The following is a 25,398-nucleotide window of genomic DNA, read 5'->3' as shown; positions in this document are numbered from 1 at the left end:
ATTTTCCTAATTCTGAGTGATCAAGAAAGTGGGGATAGTGCAAAAAATAGCTAATCATGATGGAAACAAATTTTTATTTAATCTGCTTTAGGAAAACCCAAGAAAAGTTTAAGTTACGCTGGGGGAAAGGCTTTCAATAGGGCTAAGATAACTATTATGTATTTCTGCATTCTCCAAGCAAGGCTTTAGAAAATAAAATCCAAACCCTACAAAGAAGTAAACACTTTTAAAAGGTCCCAATCTATCTTTCCCTTTGCTGCAATCTATTTTTGTGTTGCAGGTTCATTTTACTCATACTTGGCTTTGTTAATTCCAATTTATTTTGACTGTTTCATAGACAGGTCAACACCCAGAGTGAACACACACACACTTCCAATACTCTTGACATATTTTATTATAAAGCACTTCAAACTTCAATTCAAAACCAATAAGTTCTCATCTGAAAAGGGAAACTATTTTAAAACAGGATTCATAAAGAAAATAGACTGTTCTTAAGCATCAGCTTCAGTTGGAGCTCTTCTGTAATGAAATCTAAAGACAAAACTGATGGGCCAAGAGCTACTAATTTCACATATACTGATAAAAGGGAGACAAAGATGTTACACACACACCATGGAGCATCTTATTGTTGATAATGAACTAGGAACACTTGATAGTTAATTCTGGCCTGACAAAGCAGTCCAACATTTAAATATTCTTCAGTCCCAAAAGAGACAAACCATTAACATTTTGCATTCAATAACTAAGCCAGCCCTGGCTAGGGGGTTAAAGCTACTTCAAAGCATCTAACATGATAAGCTTTTCATTTCATGTACTTCTCCTGTTGATCAGCCAAGATTTTTGCTGAAGATTTAGCATCATAGAAAAGTTCATTTATTTCTTCAATATGCTCTTTCTCAATGCTGTCTTTCCCATTAATCTTGGCAAGCAGGTTAGCTGGGGTCAGCAACTGCACAGCATACCTGTGATCAAACAGAGGCAGATGAGTAATTACAATTCAGTGCATCCCAGGGAACTGATGATACAGAGAGGTGGGACATTTGCTAGGAAACACAGCTCTACCAGCAGTAAGAAAAAGTCAGCTAGCACTCCAGCAAATACATTCTTTAAAGAAGAAAAGAGGAGCATTACCACTCTTTTTTAAATGATTGTTAACAGGCCACGTCATTATAAAGGAGAGGTTTATCTTGCTTCCAACAGTGACTTACCCTACAGCGAGTGGCTTTAGACCCAGTCATGCTGAATAGAAAACTGTCCCCAGCTTACCTTAGGGTTGTCTTGGTACCAATTTCCCCTAAGTGGTTTAGAGCTTCTTCACTGATATTAATTCCTTCTGTCTGAGCACGAAGTTTTGTGATCTGTTGGGAAGAGTAAGTGAGGTACATGTCCAAACAATTAATATGCTTAATTACTTAACTCAGTATCTGTAAACTTTCATCTTAGAGATGCGACATGCTACAAAACAAGATGGAGTGCTACCCTGATGTAACTTATCACTAAACCAGAATTTGTCAAATTCTACGTCTTTGAACAGGCAAATATAACATTAAAAAAACTATTATCACAAAAGGAAGGTAAAGTAACACACCTGGACTGCTAACCCTTCATGGTAACTCTGCACGGTTAGCAAAGCCTAGCTACTAATAAGGAGCAGAGTATGAGAACTTATACATGAAAATGGAACATTTATGTTAGAAGTTAGTGGCAGCTGGAGGCTTCTGGATAGCCACACCAGTTACTGAATTCTGCAGTGTATCATTGATGCTGTACAGCAGAGCCCTCCAAAAAGCCCTCCAGAAAGCTACACCCTTTCCTTAGCAGCTCACAACACACTTTTTATTCAATTGACAAGAAGATAGTAAAATAAATCAAAAAGTTACTTTCTATGATTCACCTATTCCTTCAAGAAGAAAAAAAAAAATCACTAAGAAGAATCTAATCTTTCAAGAACAGTCTCAAGCTTGTACCAGTTTGAAGATCTTTACAAAGTTGGAGAGGAAGATATCACCAATAAGCCTGAGCATATAAAGCTGTAACAAAAGTGGCACAAGTCTCTCGGTAGTCTGTATTACCAGCTGAGTGATAAGGGGCAGACTGGATAATGATGTTGTGTTGTAGTGCAGAGATAACTCTGGAACTGCAAGCCTCATATAATACAGGTATTTTTCACTTTGGCAGCTTTGTAAACAAGATATCAAGAAGCACTCGTTTAAATTAAAGCCATAAAAATGCGCTCAGGGAGCCAGGGTAGGGAGCAGAGTAAGAGAAGGGCTTGAAATGGCAGAAAGTTGCTGCTAAGATATGTGCACTGAATATTAGCAACGCTGCTGACAATTGCAATTTCAGGTTGAAGATTTTTTACCTGTAGATCACCTCCACATCCCCTTCCCTTCATTCAAACACTGCTACTTTGTTCTTCCTCTGCTACAAACAACATATTGAATGCCACATCTTTAACAATGTTTTTTAAAATAACTTTTTATCTAGCAACCCAGTAGAACATTACTGAAGGACTAAGACCCAAGCCATTAATCCACCACTTGCTTACATACGCATTTACTATGGAATAGGAAAACAAGTGTTTATCAAGTGAAATACATTAGGAACAAAACATCTCAGTAATAACCTCTAACATCCAACAGGAGGCACATATGCAAAAAAGTTTGATTACAACACCACCTGAACAGAATAAGTATAAAAGTGACTTTTTTCCCCTATTCTGGTTGCACTAAGGTTACTGTGTGTCTTGTCTCAAAGCAGCACTTCACAATTGGAATTTCTACTTTATCAACACACACAAAAAAAATATTTTGAACTGGTTATGAACAAACTTTCAGTAGATACATGACCAGATTCTGTGCTGATAAAGGAATCAATTGTGAAGGCAAAAGTTTCAAACAGAAACATCAGCAACAGAAACTTCCTAATATGGAAGACAAACAAGAGCAAAAACAGAGAACTAACTTATGTATGCGTTGTTTTTAACCCCACCCCAACTGTACTTCAAAGCCAAAGTTAAGTGTAACTGTTCCTCCTCTTCTCCCATGAGAAGTTGCCATTCAAAAGCCTTAATTTAAGGGAAATTGAGATTATCTGACTATGGGAACATGATTTATTGGGCTGAATGTCTAGACTCTTATTTTTAGCTTTAGGAAACGCTAATGTGAACACTTCCTTTCCTTCAGCCCCGGGGAAGGTGAAGACCACAGCACTTAGCCAGCTCTTCTGAACATCAGCATTCAGAAAGTGTCTTACCTGCACGGTAGTACAGCACTAACTACATAGAATTCACTTAGCACTACAGGGAAATCCAGACAGTCTTTACTACCCCCAGGTTGAGTAAAAGTCACACATGAAAATTTGTTTTGTATAGAGACTAAACCTAATTGTATTGTTAAATCACTGGGCTGCTTGCTTCTACTGCAATCTACACAACAATGCTTCAAAGTGTCCTCTAGGTACAAAAAAAATCATCCTGAGAACAGCTCAGGACTGCATCAGTGAAAAGCTCCTCAAACCAAGTGAAATGAAGCTTTGCCTCTACCTTTACATTCGATAAATGCATCCACAACACCTTGGCACTTATCCAGCAGCAGGAGACCATTATCTGGTGACAGTGCTCTCCTCCATTGACACTATCTCTTAAATAATACAAAGAATTGACATGGTAAATCCCAATGTCTTCTGCACTGTGTCACTTCCCAGCATTGAGAGGCTAATGAGGGGGGATCTTTGACACAATGCATCATAATGGCACCAAGCATTATAATCAATACACAATACACTGTAATGGCCCCACAGGAAAACTTCCAGCCATTTGGAAGGGTATCTCTGCAACACTTTCTCTGCTTACATTTCAAAACTTGTCTAGGAGCATGAAAATTCTCCCCGTTTCAGGAGAGGCAGGCCCTGTACATTAAAGCTACAGTACAGGGCATAAAGGCAAAAATGCAGCACATGAGCTTGCATTCCTCAATCCCTCTCATGTCTCATGTGAGGGAAAAGCCTGAGGTCTGGGACTAAAGATTCCATGATGTGACACTTCATCTTATACCGTCTGAAAAAATACTACTTGCTGAAATCTGGGGGAACCTCTGGGAAGCACACCTGTGCAAGAGATTGCTGCAGCTAATAATTCGTGCCTTCATTCAAATGAGGTGCCACTTTCATCTCTGTGTGTGCTTAGCAACTCCTCAGTGGCTCAGATTCAGAGCTGTGGCACAGTTTGAACCAGCTCACTGTACTGACTCCTAGAGAAGCAGCCTTTTAACAAGCAGGAAGCTTTCTGGCACAAGCCCTGGTGATCACAGAGTCAAACAGCTCTACAGTAACAGAATAGGCAGAAGCTGTGCACAACTTTGGGGACTTGTTACAAGTTCTTTAAAATCCTGTGCATACCTGCTTCATTTCTTGGGGTGTATAGAGCATGGTTCGGATAATCATTACCCGATCAAGCAGGTCCAATGGTATTCCATGAGGAGACACAATATCTTCTGTGCCTCTGGAGGAGAAACCAAACAGAAAGAAATCAGACACTACTGTGAGTTCAGTACATTGATTCAGTTAAAATCAGTAAAAAATGACTACACTAGCTTACAGTTGTGTTTCCACAGAGACACATACACCCTGGGTCAGAGATAGGAAACATTCCGGTCTAAGGCTCATTCTAGACAGCCCCAGGGAAACAAACACTATTGCTGGAGCTCCTGCCTCTCAAAAATAGTGAGAGGTGCTTTCTTGCATTGTATCTCACAATACAGCCTTATCTAATATTCCAAGGTATCTTCCAGCAAGGAACAAATCATTCTTACTAAGCTGTTTAGCAGCATCAGCAGAAATTATATATACTCTCATCCATTTGGAGAACATTCCCCGTTGCTGAGCAAGCCATTCTTTCCCCAGTCCCTCCAGTGAATACTTCAGCGGTTTACATTCCATGCTTGCAATCCAGCTAATGGAGAAGTTTAGGTCTCTGTATGAAGGAGAGGGCAGGATCTAGACCCCCAACCATTTTATTTGTTTGACATACAACACCCAACAGCAAAGCCTGCAGACACATGTACTCTTGGCTTCTTAAGACCACTGTAATTTGCTGTGAAGTCACAAGATACCCAGATTTAATTTATGAGAACTACACAGACTGCAGTAAAAACAGTCAAGTGCTGGTAAAGAACTACACTTTTAAGTTCAGTGCTAGTATTTAGGTACTGCAGCTCTGGCCACAGTTCTCCAACATTAGATGACACAATTATATGGAAAATTTTCTTTCTTAAATCACAGCTTTTTCATAACAAGATCTGCAGTGAATCCATGCTGACAGATCTCTACTTCCTTTACTTTTATAAGACAGCTGCAAAAAGAGTGCAGTAATGTCCAGCTTAAACATTTTTGAAGGGCTTATCGTTCTCACTTCTAAGAAATGCAGATTAATACCAGATGAGCCACTATGAGGTAAAGGAAAAACTGGTTATACAGCTGAATTAAATCAATTCGAAGAGTAGCAATCATTGCTAATGACAGCTTGTTTAGACATAATTAGACCTAGACCACAAACTAGTAGAACTTATAGCAGACTCTGAAAGAGGAGAGCATTTTAACTGAACATGCAAAGAATGCATTTTGTGGGTGCAAGATATCAAAGTGAAGGCTCAAAGTGAAGTGCAGATGAAAAACAAATTGGTTGGCAAGAATGAAGAATCACAAAAAGCCAGACCAACATATCAGGAAAAGGGAGAGGCTGAACTGTGACACACTTTACCAGTATGAACAAGAAGCTGAAATCTGATGGAATTAGGATAGCAAGCAGCAAAATAATCCAGAAGCAGGAAACAATGATATTAGAGGTTTAGTAGCTCTGGTGCTTTTGATGTCCCCATGTGCAGGCGACAGATGTATTGGGATATACAGTGAGAATGGTAACTGCCACACACCACCCAGGAAATGAAACAATTCAGAAACTGCTGGTGGAGGAGAGATGTGTTAGGTGAAAGGAGAAATTCCAGTCAGCCTGACGTTAAATGCTTGTCACATCATGAAGCTCATGAGCAGTTCTTGAGCACCAATGCAGCTTGCAACTCATGCAGAGAACTATCACAGGTGTTAGAGACAAAAGCCTTTCAAGGCTGTAACTCCACTGACACAGCCGATTCCAAGGTTTATGGACCAATGCAAACTAGAAAATTCAAGTTTATACATCATACCTGATAATGCAGTTTCCTCGGTTGGAAGCAAAGATGACAATGGGGGCAATAGAAGATTCCAGTGCTCGGTGTAGGTATGTGAAACACTCAATATCCAGCATGTGAACCTCATCCACGAAGAGCACACCTGGCACCAGCTCTGCAATGCCTTGATCAATGTATTTGTTCACCACCTTATTTATCTCTCCTCGAAGTTTGTCTGAGAACAAAAAGAAACTATTGATTGTTCTGCTAATGAACTACAGGTCAGAGGGTAAGGCCTGAAGCAAGGAAAATTCTTCTTGAACTTTTCCATGGTTTGGTATCTTACCGCCACAAGGAAAATATCTGTGACACTAAAATTTTGTGACATTTCATACTGTGTCAGGGAGATATCTGTGCAACTAAGTATTTCTAGCTAAAATATTCACACATGTGAAAAACTGATAGTTGTAGTTTGTGGAGTTTGGTAGGGGGTGGAGAAGTCAAGTCAAACCTCATTTTAAACACGGAACTTGGATGTTTCCAAGCATGGCTGAAAAGAACATCACTGAAAGAATGAAATCTTGCTACTCTATTTCAGCAAAGAAGCTTTGATTAATGAAAAAATAAAAAAGAAAAAGGCTGTGTAAGTTTCTGTGACCTACCACTCTCAAAGCTATGCCAGATGTTTTATCAATATATTGGGTTTTAGAATAAGCAAAACAACCTCTGGGACAGACAAAATAGTTCAAAAGATGACCATTCAGTTAGGTATTGAAACAGATTTTGATTGAAATTTAGATAGTAACTTAGTGAAGTGCCATTTCTTTCAAAGCAAAAAGGAGAGCAGATCTCTCTGTAGATACTGTTTTCTCCAAAGACCTGTAGGTAGGAAGAGCAGCAGTGCATGTGGAACATCAGAAGATGGGTGCAGAGCACTGTATACATTTTATCACTACATGCATGAACCAGTAACTTGTACTCTCTCCAGCCATTGCAATTCTAGCAACTGTATCACTGCTTTTTGAAATCTGAGTATGTATGAATATGCATTATCTAGGCATTCGTTTAAATACAGTCACCCTACTTTTAATCCTTTTCTACTTGGAAAACAACAGACTGTATCATCTCAAAATCCCATACAGGTTTCCTACCAGTAATTTCAGTTTTCTTAGGTTTCATCAACTGTCCCATCATAGAAAGGATGTCTTGTCCTCCCTAGGAAAAGAAAGTTACAGATCAGCTTTGAGGTCATTTAGAAAGCACACACCTTGGGAATTTTATAGATTGGGAATTGGTTAAAGAAGTTGTTTCTTGCAGTTAACTTGATACTTTATATCAGCAGTCTTTGATAATCTGTCAAAGTTTAGGTCACCTCACCACAGGAACATTCCAAACATAATTACCTAGCTACCTTGCTCACCTGGAGAGCATAAAAAATCAAAAAGAGATATCATCTCTTGAAAAAAACTATCACAGAGAAACTCTTAAGGAATGAAATTGTCAGGGATCAGATACTTGGATTGCCTGCATGCACAGTAGGTGTTCAGCCTGTCAACACAGGACGAATTGTTCTAAATTTTATGATACCATGATTTTTATTAAATAAATTATTTTTTTGTAAATAAGGAGTTTATCTTATAATTGAGTAAATTAAAGAGTTGTACTGTTTTTACTGTAGGGATCCCAGCCTTTAAACTTGTTAGTGACTTCTGTTTTTGACACAGATGGAATTTCCTCAAGAGTGGATTATGTTAAAACACAGCAATAAATAATTCTTCTGTTTTCTGGGTTGTTTTGCTGCAATACATGCAGAGCTCTACTGAAATTCACAAAAAAAATTAACAAGTGGCTATGAAAGATTTCTGAAGTAAGATCAACAGAATCCACAGCAGTCAGAAATACTTAGACACCTCTTATCACAGTTCTTGCAGTTTCCATTTCATGGTTATGAAACCATAAACACAGAGCAGAATATATTAATCTGCATTCAGAACTTCCAGTAAATGAAATGATGCAGGTCTGGCTGCTTCTACCTCACAACTATAGGCAGCTTTCCTTCTGGAGAGAAAGCAATAATCTCTTTTTCTGGTGAGAGACAACAGCCCACAATGCTTTTTTTCTGCAAGTGCTGGGGCACAGTGGTGGAGGGAAAGAGAGCAGGGTCTAGATTATGCATTAACTGTGGAGGTGGTGGATCCCAAATACCTGTGTGGAAGCTGTTCTACAGCTCCCAGACTGTTCTCTGTAGTGCTAGGAGTCTTATGCTGACCAGTATTCCATCACCAGGCGCATGAACCGTAAGGAAGCAACTGCCTCTTTAACCTCCATGGCAGAGCCCTGAGGCAGCCAGCTGCAGCATGACCTCCCTGAGGACAGCTAGACTGGCCTTCAACGTGTAACACCACCTGCTTTTCCTGCAGTGGAATCTTTGAAGGTGAGTTGCTCAACTTCCTACATATCAATTATTCTGGTAACATCACATCTATGTCAAATCATTTTTCTATAAGGACTTCATCTTATGAAGTCAGATACCTGAGGTCGAGCATTGGCCACATCCAAGTCATGCAGGGTGACATCCTGAATAATTTCCTTTTTCTTGTGCACATCACCTTTTGGCAAGGGAACATACTCTTCAGCTTCAAGGTCAAATTCCGTAGCATAGATATCACACCTGCCTTGCCTCTGAGGAACAGCAAAGAGAAACCCAGGTATAGAATTAATTTCAGTGCCAAAACCTTGAGTGACATGAGTTTGATAAAAGGGTTAGTTCACAATTCCATTTCTGACAAGCTTCAGCTGACAATTCAGACATCCCACTCCCTGCTTAGCAACAGGCATACCCTATCTACTGATCAAAGCTCAAAAACTGTTGAAAAACACCTGATATTTTCAGTGGCAAGAATATTCCATTCCTCTCTCCCCTTCTTTTACCGTACACAATTCTTGCTAAAGGACAAATCCAGCAGATTAACCAGAGATTGGGAGAACCTCCTTTGTAGGTGGGTGATTTATTATATGATAGAAAATATTATGCTCATCCATTAAACAGTAAGTATCACTACACTTTCTAAATCAGATATGAAAAGAATGCTAACTAATGCAGTATCCCCTTCTACATGTATATATCTTGTGGAGAAAATATCAGAGAGATAAAAGAAAGATTAAATACGCTGCACATGTCAGCCTGAAAATGACTAAAGTTGTTTGGTTCTTCCCCTCTTCCCTTAGAGATGCCTTGATCTTACAGAAAAGAAAATTCATCCAGACAGCATCAGTGATAGCTTCCTTGCCAGATGACCTTAATTGTGAACCAGACCACCACATTTTTTGGGCGCAAAAGAGACTTTTCTCTCCAGATAAGGAAAGCACTGGGCTCTTTTTAAAATTTCCATGTAACCATATCATGCCAGTTAAGGTTAATAAATCAAAGAGCCTTCTGACAAAGGCAGAGAAAGGTCTGCAAAAAACATACACCCGCATAAATGTACAAAACTTTTCTTTTACCTTGACAGCTCCACTGTTTGCTTCAATATAAATAACGTCACCAGTTTCCACTCGCTCCTTCTGCAAGCTTTCAAAAATGCTGGGGTCCAGCTGGAGACAAGCAAACAGCACAGTTGATCAAAACAGCTCCGTATTGTTATGGTAATCAAGGTAAAGAAATGCAGTTTGAAGCTCACTCCCATCAGACAAAATTAAAACTGTAACTCACCCTGACAATACCTCTAGGATTTTATAAAGCTGTAACATTTGGAGGAGGGATAGCGTATAAAAATGGAAGATGCACAGAACTTACTGTCTTACAAAAAAATCTGCTATCCAAAAGGAAGTGACAGTTCCAGAAACAACCAGTACCAGGTACAAAACATAGCTCTGAGTAATGTCACAGTGTATTTATACCTAAGAAACAGTAGTTCTCTAGCTTTCTAGGAAAACTTTTATAAAAAATCTGGCTATAGCACTGAATTATGTTCCTTGATTACTTGAGTTTTTATCCTCTGTGGAGCTCTGTGAGAGAGAGTGGGTGTGAAATGTATTAGATGCCTTTGTTTCTCTTGGTACATGTTTATTCGCTTTTGCTCTTCATTTCCTTGTTTTCAGAGTGAACAAATGAAAGATGATACTTAACAACAGAGACAGCTTTTAGTTCTCTCCAAGTCTGACAGGGAAATTGAATGGAGACAAGAGAACAAAAGGAAAAGTGGGCCTGAGCTGGCAACACACCAGCTCAATTTCCAGTTCTCTATCAAATATTCACTAGAGCATGACACCCCATGTAGAAAGGAAAGATGTGACAGAAAGAACAATTTATATTTAAACAGGCAGTATTTCCCAAGCCATACTCAAAAATTTGGTCCTTGACAATCAGGAAAACAAAAACCAAACAAGGCCTTTCTCATATGTTTATTACCATGAACATTAAATTATAGCCAGGGTCAGAGTGTATCACAGACTGAGACAGAACAAAGTTCAGATTGCCAGCTCAGCCCATTTTCTGTGGTACTTGTGATCTACAAAACTGCATCAGGACCTCTTCCTACTGAAACTCACATTTAACTCACTGAAGACATACAGGTGTGTGCTGCCAAACAGAAATAAGAGCAGCTTCTAACCAAGCACTGATGGGTTTATCTTCTATTTCAATTGTAGGACACAAGACCAATATCTAAATATTCTACATAAAGCAGATGAACAGTCAGGATAAAGTTGTCTAGCTAAAGAAAGCAGCCTCCTGGCAGCCCCACTTGACAGAGATGGGGATCAAGAGCTTGAAATGAAACTAAGAAGTGCTAAAAGTAGAAGCTGCAAACCCAAAATACTTAAGGAAATCTCTGAGACTGCCACACATACCTTCAACTGTTTGGTTCCCTTTGCAGTTTTGAGTCCTATAATTACATGGCTGATGGTTTTGCCATATCCCCCCATAGGATTCTCAGTCTCACAGGGAGTTAATTCTGTGACTTCTCCTTCATACACTTCCTTGGTCTCTTTAATCCTCAATCCTGCAAGAAATTGTTTAAAATAGTTTCAGTATACACTTAGGAATCTGATGCTTCACTGTCAACAAAATGTAACATATCGTTAGGGTGCATTACATTTCATGGTACTGTTTTACTTTTAAAGGCAGAAAGACTAATTATTGTTCTCTTCTTCAACATTAAGTGAGAATATTCATTCTGTGCATCAGAATGAAAGCTCAGCCCAAGTTCTGACTTGGTAAGAAGTTTATTAAACTTTTAGAAATTACTTTCTTCTATTTATTACTATTACTTCTTGAAGCAAATGTTAGGATCCTCTGTCTCTTTTCCCTCTCACAAAGAAGGGATTTGCTTGATTTGCTCCCCTATGCTAAAGCCAGAAACACAGATCATCTTCTTAAAGTAGTGATATTAATGTAACGATGAGTTTTACACAATTTTTGGACCATCAAAAAAGCCCTGCAGAGTTAACAAAAAAATAGAAGAAAAGTAACGTCATAAAAAACTCTACATTTCAGCAACTGAGTTAAAAATATAACATAAATTGGTTAACAGGTATTGTGCTAGAGCATCATAAAATTACTAAAGGGTTAATGTATAATTTCAAATAATTTTCAAGTTAATAGCAAAAGGTGAGCTAGATAAAATTTAGCATAAACTGCTACAATGCAAATTTAAAACTATTTCAAAATAGCTGATTACATCCTCACTTTGTTATTTTTTAGACAGCCAAGCAATCATCAGAATACCTGGCTATCTTCTGTTCTAGTCACAATTACTGTAATTAACTAGCTTATTTTAAATTGATAAATAATATAGGGCTGAAGAGATTTACAGGCAGACTGTTTCAAAGCAAACCTACTATCATCACCACCACCACTACAATTATGTATGTTCTAACTACATAGAGGTTCAAAGAATCCACATCTGAAGAAACTCCATGAAGTATTTTATGAGACACACATGCCATACCAAAAATAATGAATGGGCTGTAACAAGATATAAGGAAGTCATCCTGCCCATTCTGAGGGTATTGTGACTTTATAAACCTTTCCTTGTTCTGTAACTTTTCATTTTGCTTTGAAATAGATCAGCCACTTCACCAGTAATTTTGAGCTGCTGATAGGGGCTATAAAGAACTGACAAATACAAGTCTGTCTCCCTCTGCTGGGCCCAAATTCAGGCCAGGATCTGAAATGCGAGAAACAGCCTAACTGTGGATAACAGGACAAATTCTTGGTAAGAAATGTTTGCTTTCTGTTACTCAACAAAAACGTTGTGTACAAAGTTAACTTCAGTAATTTTAAATTTTTTTTCATGTAACACCAGAGTGAAATTAATGAACCTCTGATCTCAAGAAGGCTGCATCACACTGGCTCATATGCAACGAGTGTGAAGCAATATAGGAATCTGCACTTTGAAGCTACTATTGCCACAAACTGGACAAGGTTTGCTTGTTCTCTTTGTTTTGCTTTTAAACTTCCAGCATAAGCTCTACTCTGCTCTGAAAACATGGCAGCCTGTTTGTGTTTGGGGTATGATTTGTATGCTGCTGAACCATGCAATGAATCTTCCAGTTCAGTTTCATCTGGAAAGAACCCAGTTCATGTGCCCGTTCTGTTCCACAACACAAGTCAAAGCCAAGTCAGCGAGGGCAAACCCAGGGATTTGCTTCAGAAGCCTTCCTCTAATCCAGACTAATGTGCTCTTAGAGATGTGTTTGTAGAAAATATTTACAGTTGAACATGATCTGAACAAAGGTAATTAATGATTTGAACTCGCTGCTGATTATCCTTTGATTTCAAATGAATATGTATGTGTCAACTATGAACTTAACTCCCAGAATAGTTCTTAGAGACATCTCCTACTTCCAAATCAGACACAAATCCAAGGCAGCATTTGTAGGCTATTTCATGTTTTGGTTCAACAGCACTCTGTGAGGCTAATCAGTTCTTGCTTGACTCATTGACAGGTACAATTTAGCAACACAAGGAACAGTTAAACCATTAAAGTGGCTAATACAGCAGTTATTTTTCACTGCACCTGAGCTCTCACCATTAGCTGCTATCATCATCCTCTCCAGCTACTAATGAGCTCTATACTGGATTAATCTCTCCCAGGTTAAATTTCTTTTAACCCTAAAGCAATTCCATCTCCTCATTTCCTACTCTGTCCTTTTAGGTTTCTTACACATCATAACCTCTCTACTGCATCCCAAATACTACTTGCCCATGAGACTACATCAAGTCTGTTATTAAAAGACTCTCAACAATAAAAAATCTGTAAACTCAGAGTAACTACTACTTTCTTATAAAGTGATGGGTCCAAACCAGTCATAGTTTCCAAGAAAAAAACCCCAACCATTAAGTAAAAAATTTGATGTTAACATCTCTGCAAATTTTTAAGAATTCAGGTGGCTAAATACCATTGAAAGTAAAATGCATGATATGAGCAATGGTGATGTACACAGAACCTGTTACTAAGAAGACATACAAACAACCAAAACTCAATAAAACCTAAATGAATACTTCAAGTGCTGGGCATGTGAGCTGAAGCTTCCCTTGCATCCAGACCCAACTACACTCCACAGAATCTTTTTTTTCTTTTTAGATGCACTCTTGTAAAATATTTCATTACCAAGCAGGAAAGCTAAAACCTACCCAAAATTAAAAGCCAGCTGGAAAGTGTTTCATTACAAGAAATGGTGGTTACTGGCCCTTTAAAATATTTCAGAGAATTTTTTTTACACCCATAAAAATATTCAATAAAGGCTGCGTTATGAAAACACTACATAGAATTTCACAGAAAGGAACAGAAGAAGTTCCATCAGTCATTAACACTAATATTTGTTTAGAAATGTCTCTCTATTGACATTCAGGGAATGCAGGGAACTAACAATGTAGCTGGCTGTTAAATCTCTGCTATCTCTAGGACTGACAACATGGATGGCATAAGTTGGTTCAGGTTTCCAAATCTCTGACAGGGAACTTCATCACATCAAGGAAATTTTGCAGACTACTGAGGCTTCCCTCCCCCAGGCCCTGCCAGTTTCATGGTAACCAGAAGACCAGAGACTACTGAAAGTTGCTTTCTTATAAAAGTCAATGGAATACTTTTGTTTCACTGAAGAACTGAGAGACTTCTTCACCCTGCTGCTGCCAGATGAAGTCCAAGAGGAAACATGGTACTAAAACAGGAAAATCACTGTTAATACGTTCAGGACTAAAACCAACTGGGCTCTCTTTAGCCCATCCTCACACAAACAAGGGCCACTTCTATCTGCATTTATCAGCTGTCAGCAGTGGTTGTGCAAGAGATTTTAGATAATCACTGAGGCTGTGCTGGAAATTAAGCCAATTTACATCAAAGTTGTAAATGTAGTGTAGAATTGAGAAAGACATTAACTTGAAGTGTTTATTTAGCTGGCATGGAACTTTCTCTGTGCTTGCTGGAACAGTAAGGCTAATGCTGCTGTTTGGGAGCCCCTGACTAAGACTTGGTTTAGTAGGGTGAACTCACTAAAACAAAAACCAGGGAAGAGCATTTTTCTGTCTACAAGTATTTCTGCTAATGTAAGAAACTAAAAACATTTTTTTCTTTCAGCTTTATTCAGGCACAGGCAAAAAGGAGAGGTGAATGTGGAGGATAAGAGAAGAATTTGGTGAAGTATAAACCAAAATACAGTCATTAAATTACAGTTTATAAACAGAAAACCTCACTCCACTAAGTGTGAAAGAGATTTCATTAAATTAAGATCAACACTTCAGAAAATAAGCATACAAAAATCTGAGAACGTCATGACCACTGAAATGTTTTTCCTTTTTAGATGACTGGGAAAAATCAAAGTAAGTATCATACAAACATTTAATTCTTCCTTTCCTGAAACTTACCAATTGCACGCCGGAAATTTTCCATTAGAACTTCTGTTTTCTTGATCTCAGTGGAATAGACCTCACTTCCAACCATAGGACAAAAGGGAACTTTGCTTCCCAGTTCCTGAGCAATAGCTAAAGCCAAAGCAGTCTTTAAAAGGAAAAAAAAAACCAAACACAAAACCCAGAGATTAATTTTGGAGAGAATTAAGAAAGGATTATTTGTGCACGAAGTTAACTTTCCTCATTGCATCACCTTCTATATGTCAACTATCAATTTAATGGTAAGACTATTCTGACATGTATTTCCCACATACAGCAACCCTCCTCCAACACAGGTGACTTTGTCCAAAGATTCTTTAAAAATCTTGAAGGCACAATACGGGGCATTTGAATTTGACAGCTGATACAGATGCAAAAGCCTTAAATAGCATGGTGGGGAGAAAAAAAAAGTAAACCAAGCAAAAACTATTCTGGCTCTTAATATAAAAGTAACTTCTAAAACTTTTTCAGACCCCTTGCTACCTATATGTTTAGTAACCTACAAGAGGTGGTTCCACATTAAAGATGCTGAACACACCACTCACTGGGTACTGCCAGTGTTGATACCATGGCAAAACCAAAAAGATAAAGTAGGAAACTACACCAATACATTGATTGAAAAAATATTCTGGTATATGAAAACATTATTCTGGTATATAAAAACATTTTGTAACCACTACCCTAAACGGTTTTAACAACAAATTAAAATAGATTTGGAATTACTTTATTTTGTAACAAAATAAAAAATACCTTGCCAGTTCCAGGAGGTCCTGCCAACAGCACTGCTCTGCCAGCCATTTTTTTGCTTTTGATTAGTTCCACTATAACCCCACATGCCTATAAATTAAATAAGTATTAATTCAGTTAAAGCAAGTATTTCTATGGTATCTTTTGTTCCAACATTACTTAAAGTGTTTAGAAAGAACAGGTTTTACAAGAAGTAAAGATTTCAGTTTCAAATTCAAAAAGAAAGACAAGATCAGGAAAACACACTTTCTACACTCATTTTATCTGACACAGACTTAAAAAACCACAGACAACGAAACTCAATCTGTGAGCTCCGAATCCTTTTCCCTCCCGCAGTCCCACGCACCAAGAGAGGTTTGAAAGTAAAGCACGAAATGAATCTTGGCTGCCTGAGCCGCAGGTCCTCTACAGATCTTCTCTCAGGCCGGGCTGGATGGGGCTCGGAACAACCTGTCCCAGTGGAAGGTGTCCCTGCCCACGGCACGGGGGTGGAACAAGAGATGGTTTCTAAAGTCCCTTCAAAGCACACCAATCTGTGATTGGTGATTGACGATGGTTTTATCCGACCATTGAAGCGGATGCTCCAGCCCCTGTTTCAATGGAATCTGTTGACTTTTGGTCGGTTCCGTCGTCTGTAACACCCCAATTTCTACGCCCGACACCCGGGAGACCATCACCGTCCTTGCGCCAAGCAGGAGCAGAGCAAACACAGCCCCGACCGCCCCGATGGCGGCTCGCACCGCAGCAGCGACACCGAGGAACGCAGGCACGACCCCCACTCGCGGTCGGGGACCCATCAGAGCCCCGGCCCTGCCCCGCGCTCACCTCCCGCGCGTTCTCCTGCCCCACGAGCCCGGCCCCCGCCGGCTTGGCGGCGCCGCTGTCGTCCAGCCCCAGCCCCTTGACATGGCTGTGAGCGGCGATGCGCTGGGTCTTGGAGGTGCTCTTCACCTCCTCGATCTTCATGGCGGGGCAGGGCAGCGGCAGCTCCGGCCCGGCCGCCCCGCGCTCCTCGCACGCGGCCCGCGCGTTACCGGGGCTCCCAGCGCGCGCCGCCGCGCCCCGCCCCCGGCCCGTCATTGGCCCCCGCGGCGGCTCTCTCGGCGCTCATTGGGCCCGGGGCCTGCCCGTCAGCCGCGGGGGCGCCGGTTTTTTGGGTCCGCCCGCCCGTTTCCGCGTGCGGCGCGCACGGACGGTCCGGGCGGGTGCGGGCGCTGCGGAGGAGTAGGGCCGGGAAGGAGGAGGAGGAGGTGGCGGGGTCACTGTCCCTGCAGGTGCTCAGGGAAACGCTGGCCGTGGCGCTCGGTACCACGGCCCGGTTCAGAAGATGGTGGCCCGGCATAGGCTGGGCTCTGTGATTCTGGAGGTCTTTCCCAACCGAAGTGGTTCTGCCATTCTCTAAATCGGGAAGGGCGGTTTGGGGAGAGATGAGCGGAGCCCTCCTGGAGGAGGAACCAGCTCGTTATGGCTCGCAGGTTTCCTGGCCCTGCAGACCACAAGCGCTTTCCTTCCTGCAATCCGATTTGTCCCTGGAGGCAGCGTTTGTCCCCTCTGGGGCAGCCCTGGGTGTTCCTGGCTCGGGGTCTTGTCGCTTGCCTGCCCACAGCCGCTGACAGTGCGCTAGGAGCCCTGAGCCTTATCAAAACCTCGGCTGGCTTTAGCTCACAAAAATAACCTGAGGCTTTCCAAGAGTGTTTTCTAAAACTTCAAAGATTCACAGAATCATTAAGGTTGGAAGGGCCCCCTGGAGACCACCTAGTCCAGCTCCCCTGCTAGGCAAAGTAAAGGTGGTCTCTTATGTGCTCGGTGTTGAGTGGAACTGCAGAATAATTCCATTCTGTATCTTGAAAACCTTCCTGTAAGCATCTGAGGCTGTGACATGTGCTGCGCTTACAGCACATGTACCTTATGAGCTTTCAGCAATTGAAATAGGTAAAAACACCCGAGTTTATCAGCAGGTTGTTTCAGGGCCCTGCAGAAACATCCATGTTTCATGAGGTCTGTGGTGCCACAGCTTCTAGGCTGTTCCAGCTCCTAACTGGGGTTTGGTGGCAATTCTGCCTCATCTTCTATGAGGGGTTTAAAAGCTTAATGTGGAAATCACTCACAGTGAAATTTTAGATGGGATCTGGGAATCTGCAGTTACAGTGAGTTCTTTGTAGATAGTTTGATCTCTGCCACAAAAAAAAGATGGGACTCTTCCCATGGATATATAGAGTTTTCTGTGCTTATAAAACCATGGCTGTGTCTGCAATGTTTAAAGCCAGTGGATTAATGTGGTATGAGGCAGGACTGGTCTCTGGTGCCATCTTGGCTTTCCTGCACACTGCCAGGGGAATTGCAAAAGCAGTCTTGTGACAGCACAGGCTCAGAGAGCAGTTTTAGGGAGGATGAGAGTTATGGTTCAATTTGCAAAAGCCCAGTGAACCATATACACTCTGTTCATCCCTGCTTTGTTCAAGAGCTTCCATTAGTTTTGTTGTAAACGTAATTTGGCAAAGGAAAGACTTTGCTTATTGTTGCTTTCTTTTTATGTTAATTGTTCTGTCAGTTTACATACTCTAGTTTAAAATTACAATATAATTGCACACATGTGTGGTTCAACACCTTTGTAAGGGTATCCTGCTATACAACTGTTCAGCTAAGAATTTTTGACTAACAAATACGAGCTATTCTTTAAATAATTAGAAAAGTGTGTATGCCATTAGACTGTACATCCTCTCAGGGTCATATTAGTCTCAGAATACAAACTCCTAATAGGTACTGAGCTGCAGACTTTTGCCTTTGTAAAAGAGCAAATATACAACTTTGATTTCTCCAGTGCATTAAACTGCCCCAAGTGCTGTGGGTAAGTCTGGTCAGAGTTCAAGTTTCTGCCAGTTCTGGAAGAATAATTAGCAAGTCTGGTAAGAGCTCTGAAGGCAGTGAGGTTGCTATCAAGAGGTTCAGGCTAGGTATGACCCTCCTTTTCAAAAGGGTGAAATACGTAATAATTTGTTAATTTAGACTGAAACCTGTTCATATGGTCCATGTTATCTTGTTTGACATTGCAACAAGACCTGTTTTTGAGATTTTGGCATTTCAAAGTCTATTTAATAATACTTATTTATTTTTGTTGAAATTCAAAATACAGGGATGTAGGTGGTAGAAATAGAGAATTGTTGTTAATATTCACTGTAACTTGGAGGAAGGATACAAATGTTCTATGTCTATAAAAATCAGATATACTTCATAAGGTTCTTTAACTTTGTAAATATTAATTAGGAATTTTTCCTGTTTAAAGTGGATAAGAAACAGTGTAAATTGTTTTTCTACAGCAATGTCTCAAACTCAGAATTTAGAGCCTAAAACTTCTGTTTGATAGTGACCATTGCTGTTCAGTAAATAAAATCTGCTGCCATAATGAAAACACAATTTTAATATTGACCTGCAGAAAATGTGATTAAGTTTATTTGGGTTTGTGCTTGTAGGAGAAGAGGATACCTCAATAGAAATAAAAGTAAAAAATAGTTTGCTGGATAAATGCAAGGCTGGCTTCTCCCTCTTATTTGCTCACAGGCATTACTTAACTGTGCTAGGTTTGGCATTGCTCATTGTATTGATTGTCTTACTCATTCTGTGTGTTCTTTGAGCATTGTCCTGAAGTTGCAGTTAGAGGGGCAAAAGAGGACATTCAGAGGAGGGAAAATAAACAATAATCCTTTAGACCACACAGGACTGTTTATTCCCCAGGAAGAGCAGAGTACAAGTGGAACAACTGGGAAGTTTAGAACTGAACTTCCATACTGTATATCACATTTTATAGCTGGTGTCTTGTGTTGTGAAGCATCAGTATGAGAAAATATAAAACCTCAACTTTTACATGATTTTCTATGACTTTTTTTAACTAGTTAACATATTAGGGAGGGAGGATAAAATAATTTCAATTGCAAAGCATGAGTCTTCTTCCTCCTTTGTCCAGGCCACCAGATGGAACATGAGTAGGTTGTGTGACCATTCTGCCCAGCTCATTCTGTGGATGCTTTGAGTATAATTTAATATTTTGCTAGCCAGCTAATCAGAAAAAATAATACCTGTCACTAACAGTCTGAACTGTTATTCCCCAGGTTTAATCAACTCATTTTACCAACGTTTCTTTTGCCCCCTGGTTTGAGGTCTTCTATTTGGCACAGATGTCATGCGATACCTGATGTGGGAGCTGGAGACTTGAGAGCTGTTTTCCTAGACTAAATGTTTGAGGTTACAGGACGTAGCCTAGTTTCACATAAGCTTTCAAATTTCAGTGGGACATGCTGAATCCTGAAACTGTCAAATAGTGTATTATTTTTGGAGTGAGAGAGAGTATATGTGTGTGAGTGTGTGAATGACCTTTACATTTTTACTCTATCCCAAAAGTCTGACTTCCTGCCCTTTCTCCCATGAGTCCATAAACTTTACCAATTTAAAGTGAACATGTTTTAAGGAAGAAATTCCATACAGGAGAGAAGAACTGGGATGGAGAATGGTTTATTTAGGGGAAAACAAGAAAAGCAGCTAAATGCTACAAATTTTGTGAGGGAAATAGAAAAATCTGGAGAAGTTGGGATTCTCTCATTTTTCCAGGTTCCCTTCTCCCTCTTAGTAATACCAAGACCTTTGTGTAGGGGTAGGGAATGGTAGGGATAGTGGTCATGTCTTGTTTTGTTCCCTGCAAAAGAAGTTGATTATTTTTCTGCTCTTCAAAGCAATAGGAGTGATGTGTCCTATCGAATGCCACACCTTAATTTCCAAGTTTGTAATTAATTCTAAAACTTTGTAAGCTAACAAAATGGACCTTTCTAAATGCTGAATAAAAGTACTTATGTCTGCCTTTATCAGATTTCTTCCTTGATATTGGTGATTGAAGTTATTAATTTCACAGGTACTATGTGCACTCTAATATTTCCTCAAGTGATATGTGGCAAAATCAGATCCACAGGCTCTAAAACCCTGGAGACAGAAGTATGATCTCATTGGTAACAACAAAGCTGTAGGCATTGAGTTTTCTTCTTCCCTCTACAGAGGAACAACTGCTTCCCTATCTAGAAAGTTGCAAATCTTTTCTGTGTCTAAAGGGAGAAAACCAAACCTACTGTTATTCCTCCTTCTTGCAAGTCACTCAGGAGTAAAAGAGGGGTCACTATTGTTATGTGAGGAGTGATATGAAATCCATTTTTTGGTGGATTTTTATCTTCTTTCCTTAGCTATCTTTAACAGAAAGAATTGTATTTTTTTTAATCCCGTAAGTTCTATCCAGTATCCCTCTAAATTCTGGCTGAGCAAAATGCATCTCTTTGTTAAGCTGGCAGCCCAAAATGGATCTCATGTGAGCCTTGCTGTGACCTCTTACACTGTGAGTATTGAAATGGGACCTCCCTCACCTCATTGTCCGTTCTCCCAAGAGTTGTAGAAAGCTTTAGACTTTTCTATATTGTCAAGGATTGTTGAAAAATAGCTGTTTTTTTATAGATGTTTTGGGAGGATTTCTGGATACTATCTTTTCTGGCTGAGAATCAGATCTTTTCTCACCTCTTCCTTTTGAACTCATCTAATAATGCTAAAAGAAAATAAGTAAAAGAGTAGGTTAGATGATACAGGGATATCTGTGTGGATTCTAAATTTTTAGGGTCTCGTGGGAATTGATGTAAACTTTCCCTTCCCTTTGCAAGTGCACATTGATGTAGCAGATTCAGCACAAGGAAGTGTATACGAGCATTATGATTTAACAGGAAACTATTCAAAGCCTGGGAACTTGGTCTGAAAAGTGACATTATGCTTAATTTGGTTCCCATGACAGAGCTTCCATCAGGCTGAACTATTCTGCACAAGAAGCTGATTAGCTAGGCCAGCTCAGTATTCCTTGTGAGTTCATGTCTTTCCTTTAGGGAGACAGTGTCTCTCAAATAGCACTGAGTGCTAGAAAGAAATGCCATTTTTTTTCCCCCTTCTTCATTTCAGTCATTGATTCTGTCATCTTGACTTCCATGTGTTTGGGAAGGAGGAGTAATTTGCATCCAGCTTTAAAGCAAACTCTTTTCTATTGAAAGTGTTGGTATATAAAGCAGATTTCTTTGTAAGAAAAAGCCTGGAATTTGGAGTCCAAGCCCAAAAACCAAATTCATGATGTTGACAGTAGCCTTAGGCAAATCCTTTTACACTTCTGGCTCATTCATTAGTTGTTCAGATGTGAATGTTATTACTATGGGCAATATGTATCGCTGCACAGAATGAACAGAAGAACAACTGCACTTCTCTCAAAAAAAAAAAAAAAAAAGTATACTGTAGAACAAGTCTAGTCTACTTTGACACCTGTGGGAAGTCCATAAGACAGTCTTGGTTTCTTGGCTTGTAAAGAGCTGTAATCATTTGAAGAGGTACTTTGGGATCCTTAGTTACTATTGAAATGCTGAGTACACGTGTAGTTTTATCCTGCAGAGCATTTAGCTCCCTGGGTTATCACTGAAGCAAAGTGACTTAGATGAGTGAAGGAATCATGCCCTCAGCCTCTGAAATGCCCTCAGGCCTCTCCAATGTTCATCTGCTTTTTGTTGCCTGTTTTGGTGGTGGTAACAAGTCTCCAGGAGAGCTGTTCATCAGTGTTAATAATCTTGGATTCTTAATTCATTAAGGATATGATTTTTAAAGCAGCATCTTACCTAACTTAAATATCCCTTTACAGGAAAATTAATTTTACAACCCTAGAATTTATTAAGTATGTGGAGAGTAAATGGTCCAAACGCGACCTGCTTTTTCGCATGGGTTTGCAATGTCCATGTGACTTTGCAATCAAACCTGATCACCACAGTTCCAGCAGCACCGAGGTTTGCTTGGGGGCAGAATGGAGGCGGTGATGTGACAGCGAGCGGGTTTAAGCTGCCCAGGAGTGTTTAATTCGCGCGGGCGAGAAGCGAGCGAAGTGGCAGGTGCTCAGGGCAAACACAGTGCCCCCCTCCCCTGCTGCTGCTCCCAGCCCTCCCTCAGGCCGGGCACACACCGGGGAGGGGGCGCAGCTGATGGCCGTGTGGCCATTCAAGTAACCTGCTGAAATTGCCTCTCCTTGCAGGGGCTGCCTGCGAGGGGCAGCGCAGGGCAGAGCGGTGAGCCGGGCCGGTGGTTCTCACCGCCGCGCTGGCTCCGAGCGGCCCGGGCCGGCTCTGCCCGACCCTCGCCCCCCGGGCCGGCTCTGCCCGACCCTCGCCCCCCGGGCCGGCTCTGCCCGACCCTCGCCCCCCGGGCCGGCTCTGCCCGACCCTCGCCCCCCGGGCCGGCTCTGCCCGACCCTCGCTCCCCGGGCCGCCCTGCGCACGGGCCCCCGGCGGGCGGAACGGCGGCGGCGGGGCCCGCGTTGCCGCAGGGGCGCTGTGGGGACGGACCGGGCGGGCGCAGCGCCGCCATGGCCGCCCGAGTTCTGAACGTGAACGTGGGAGTGCTGGGCCACATCGACAGCGGGAAGACGGCGCTGGCGCGGGCGCTCAGCACCACCGGCTCTACCGCCGCCTTCGACCGGGCGCCGCAGAGCCGCGCGCGGGGCATCACGCTGGACCTGGGCTTCTCCTGCCTGCGCACCGCGCTGCCGCCGCAGCTGGGCCCGGGGCCCGGCGAGCTCCAGTTCACACTGGTCGACTGCCCGGGGCACGCCTCCCTCATCCGCACCATCATCGGCGGTAAGGGGGGCGCAGGGGGCCCGCCCCGGTGGCTGTCGAGCCTCCCGGGGTGCTGCAGGCCTCGCGGGGCTGCGCCCGCCCGTGTCCGTGGTGGGAGCGGGGCCGCTGGGAGTTGGGGTCTCCGGCTGTGCCCAGACCGAGGGGACGGGCGGGTGTCAGGTTTTTCACGGACCTAGGACTTTGCTACGCTTGCTCATAGTCGCTCTTCAAATAAAAACACCGGCGCTCATAGAAAAGCACTTTGTATATGTGAGTTCTTGGGGTGCTGTTTGGATGGTCAGGTGTGCTCAGGTTTCTTACACTTATTAGAAAAAAGTTTTATTTATTGTGTATGGAGGCCTTATTAATGGCATCGAACAGCCCTATAAGTTTCTATTTGCTTGCGTGTTAAAGCTGTCAGAGTTTGACGTTGCCTGTAGTTGAGAGCTGTGGTGCAGTTGCTGGACATGTCTATGTTGTTTTGGAGGACTAGGGAGTTGTAACATGATCATTTTCGGCTTAGAGTTTCGTGGATTTTGGTAACTTCATTTTAGCCATCATAGGTGATATCAGAGGGTTATTTTGTTTGCATTAGGATTCATTTTAAATTAGTTCACCTTGTTCTATCACTCCCATTTCTCCTAAAGAGTGTTAAGAGGTTGGTGCTTGAAGTCCCAGCTGCAGGAGTTTAAAGCAGTCACTGGTTGATGCAACTGCAAGGATTCGCCTGCAAGTTCAATTCCTCTGCCAATGTCTCTTTAATGACAGCTTGGTGCTAGTTTTGTAGGACAGTGTTTCTTGGCTAGACTGAGGTTCAGCTGAGCTACTTGTCATGATGTAGGAATTTAACCCCCTTTTGGACAATTGTGTTATTTGTAAGTTGCACTTCTTGTGGGCAGGATAATAAATATTTACTCATTTGTCAGTTTCACCAGTAGTAAAATGCTCTGTGTTGTCAATGTGTGCTCCGCAGCTGCAAGGGAGGAGCGGCTGTGTGCTTAATTCCAGAAACCTGTGGTCTTGTAGTCTTGTATTTGATAATCCTTTATCATTTGTAGTTGTAACCTGATTATCTTCTGAAGAGCAAAGTTGACTTTGGCAGATGTTTCTTGGATGCACTGAAGAGTCATTTGTAGTCAGACATTCCTTTCTGCCAGAAGCAAGTAATCTGAATGGTGTAAACTTTCTCATGAAGGGGATGTGGGAAAACTTAGGAATCAGCTTTAACCAGTTTTGGTTTTCAATAACTTTAACACTTACTTGGGGTTGTTGTTTGATGCACAGACTTCTCATTGCTTTCTGTTATTTTTATGAAGATTGTCAAAGCATTTAGTCACAGCTATCCACATCAGGTGAAAAAGTTATTCAAATTTGCTTATTCACAGGTCATGCAGAGTGAAGGAAGGCGTGGATGGGATGAGATGATAATAGTTTTCTTCCCAGCAAAAATAATTATTTGCAGATGGTAATTCAGACACAGGAGCACATCAAACTTGCTTAGTTCCAGTTTTACCAGGTTCTGTATGTTACTGAAGTAAAACAGTCGATTAGTGTGACTTACTGCAATTCTGTGTGTTAAGTAAGGGTTGTAGAGAAAATGCAGTATTGTGTTAATAGTTTAAAGAATTAGGAACTTCAGTTTTCTGCTTGATAACATAGATGGATTTTGATAGTGGGTGCTTTTTTTGGTTGGTTTTTTTTTTACTACTAAGTTTGAAAGGTGAAACCTTGATGAGAAAAGCCAATCTGTGCCTGTGGGACTATTTAGGTGCTTACAGATTTGGTGTGGTTTGGTGAAACTCAAACTGAAGTGTAGCATATCTTGTGTAACAGGATATGTTCTTTGGTGTTCATGCATGTTTCAATAATGCCAACGTTTTCACCACTTCAGGAACGGAAAGTGAGTCCTCCCAGATAATGATACTTGAAAAAT

The 25,398-nt window shown here is 41.2% G+C and overlaps 2 protein-coding genes across 2 annotated transcripts in view; one reads left to right on the top strand and one right to left on the bottom strand.

Moving 5' to 3' along the window:
- Window positions 1-376: 376 nt before the first annotated feature.
- Window positions 377-16,868, bottom strand: RUVBL1 (RuvB like AAA ATPase 1). Its single transcript, XM_058845153.1, has 11 exons — window positions 16,630-16,868; window positions 15,808-15,894; window positions 15,034-15,166; window positions 11,016-11,167; window positions 9,669-9,758; window positions 8,697-8,846; window positions 7,316-7,379; window positions 6,201-6,399; window positions 4,399-4,501; window positions 1,267-1,358; window positions 377-962 (listed from the first exon to the last, which is right to left on the bottom strand). The coding sequence occupies exons 1-11, from the start codon at window positions 16,768-16,770 to the stop codon at window positions 803-805; spliced, it is 1,371 nt and encodes a 456-aa protein (XP_058701136.1). The 5' UTR covers window positions 16,771-16,868; the 3' UTR covers window positions 377-802.
- A 6,298-nt stretch (window positions 16,869-23,166) lies between these two features.
- The window catches only part of EEFSEC (eukaryotic elongation factor, selenocysteine-tRNA specific), a 125,217-nt gene continuing 122,985 nt past the window's right edge, over window positions 23,167-25,398 (top strand). The window contains exon 1 of the mRNA XM_058845096.1: window positions 23,167-23,486. Within this exon, the coding sequence (XP_058701079.1) occupies window positions 23,216-23,486 (271 nt within the window). The 5' untranslated portion in view covers window positions 23,167-23,215. The remainder of the gene's footprint in view (window positions 23,487-25,398) is intronic.

Source organism: Poecile atricapillus, chromosome 9, assembly GCF_030490865.1.
Source record: "Poecile atricapillus isolate bPoeAtr1 chromosome 9, bPoeAtr1.hap1, whole genome shotgun sequence".
Classification (NCBI taxonomy): domain Eukaryota; kingdom Metazoa; phylum Chordata; class Aves; order Passeriformes; family Paridae; genus Poecile; species Poecile atricapillus.
Note: the sequence above shows the minus strand (reverse complement) of the source record. Positions and strands in the feature narration are given on the sequence as shown.

Coding starts and splice junctions, on each gene's coding strand:
- RUVBL1 (XM_058845153.1), bottom strand. CDS start 16,770: ATGAAGATCGAGGAGGTGAAGAGCACCTCCAAGACCCAGCGCATCGCC. Junction 7,380..8,696: donor TGGCCAATGCTCGACCTCAG/GTATCTGACTTC, acceptor TTCTTTTCCTAG/GGAGGACAAGACATCCTTTC. Junction 963..1,266: donor GGTACCAAGACAACCCTAAG/GTAAGCTGGGGA, acceptor GTTTGATCACAG/GTATGCTGTGCAGTTGCTGA.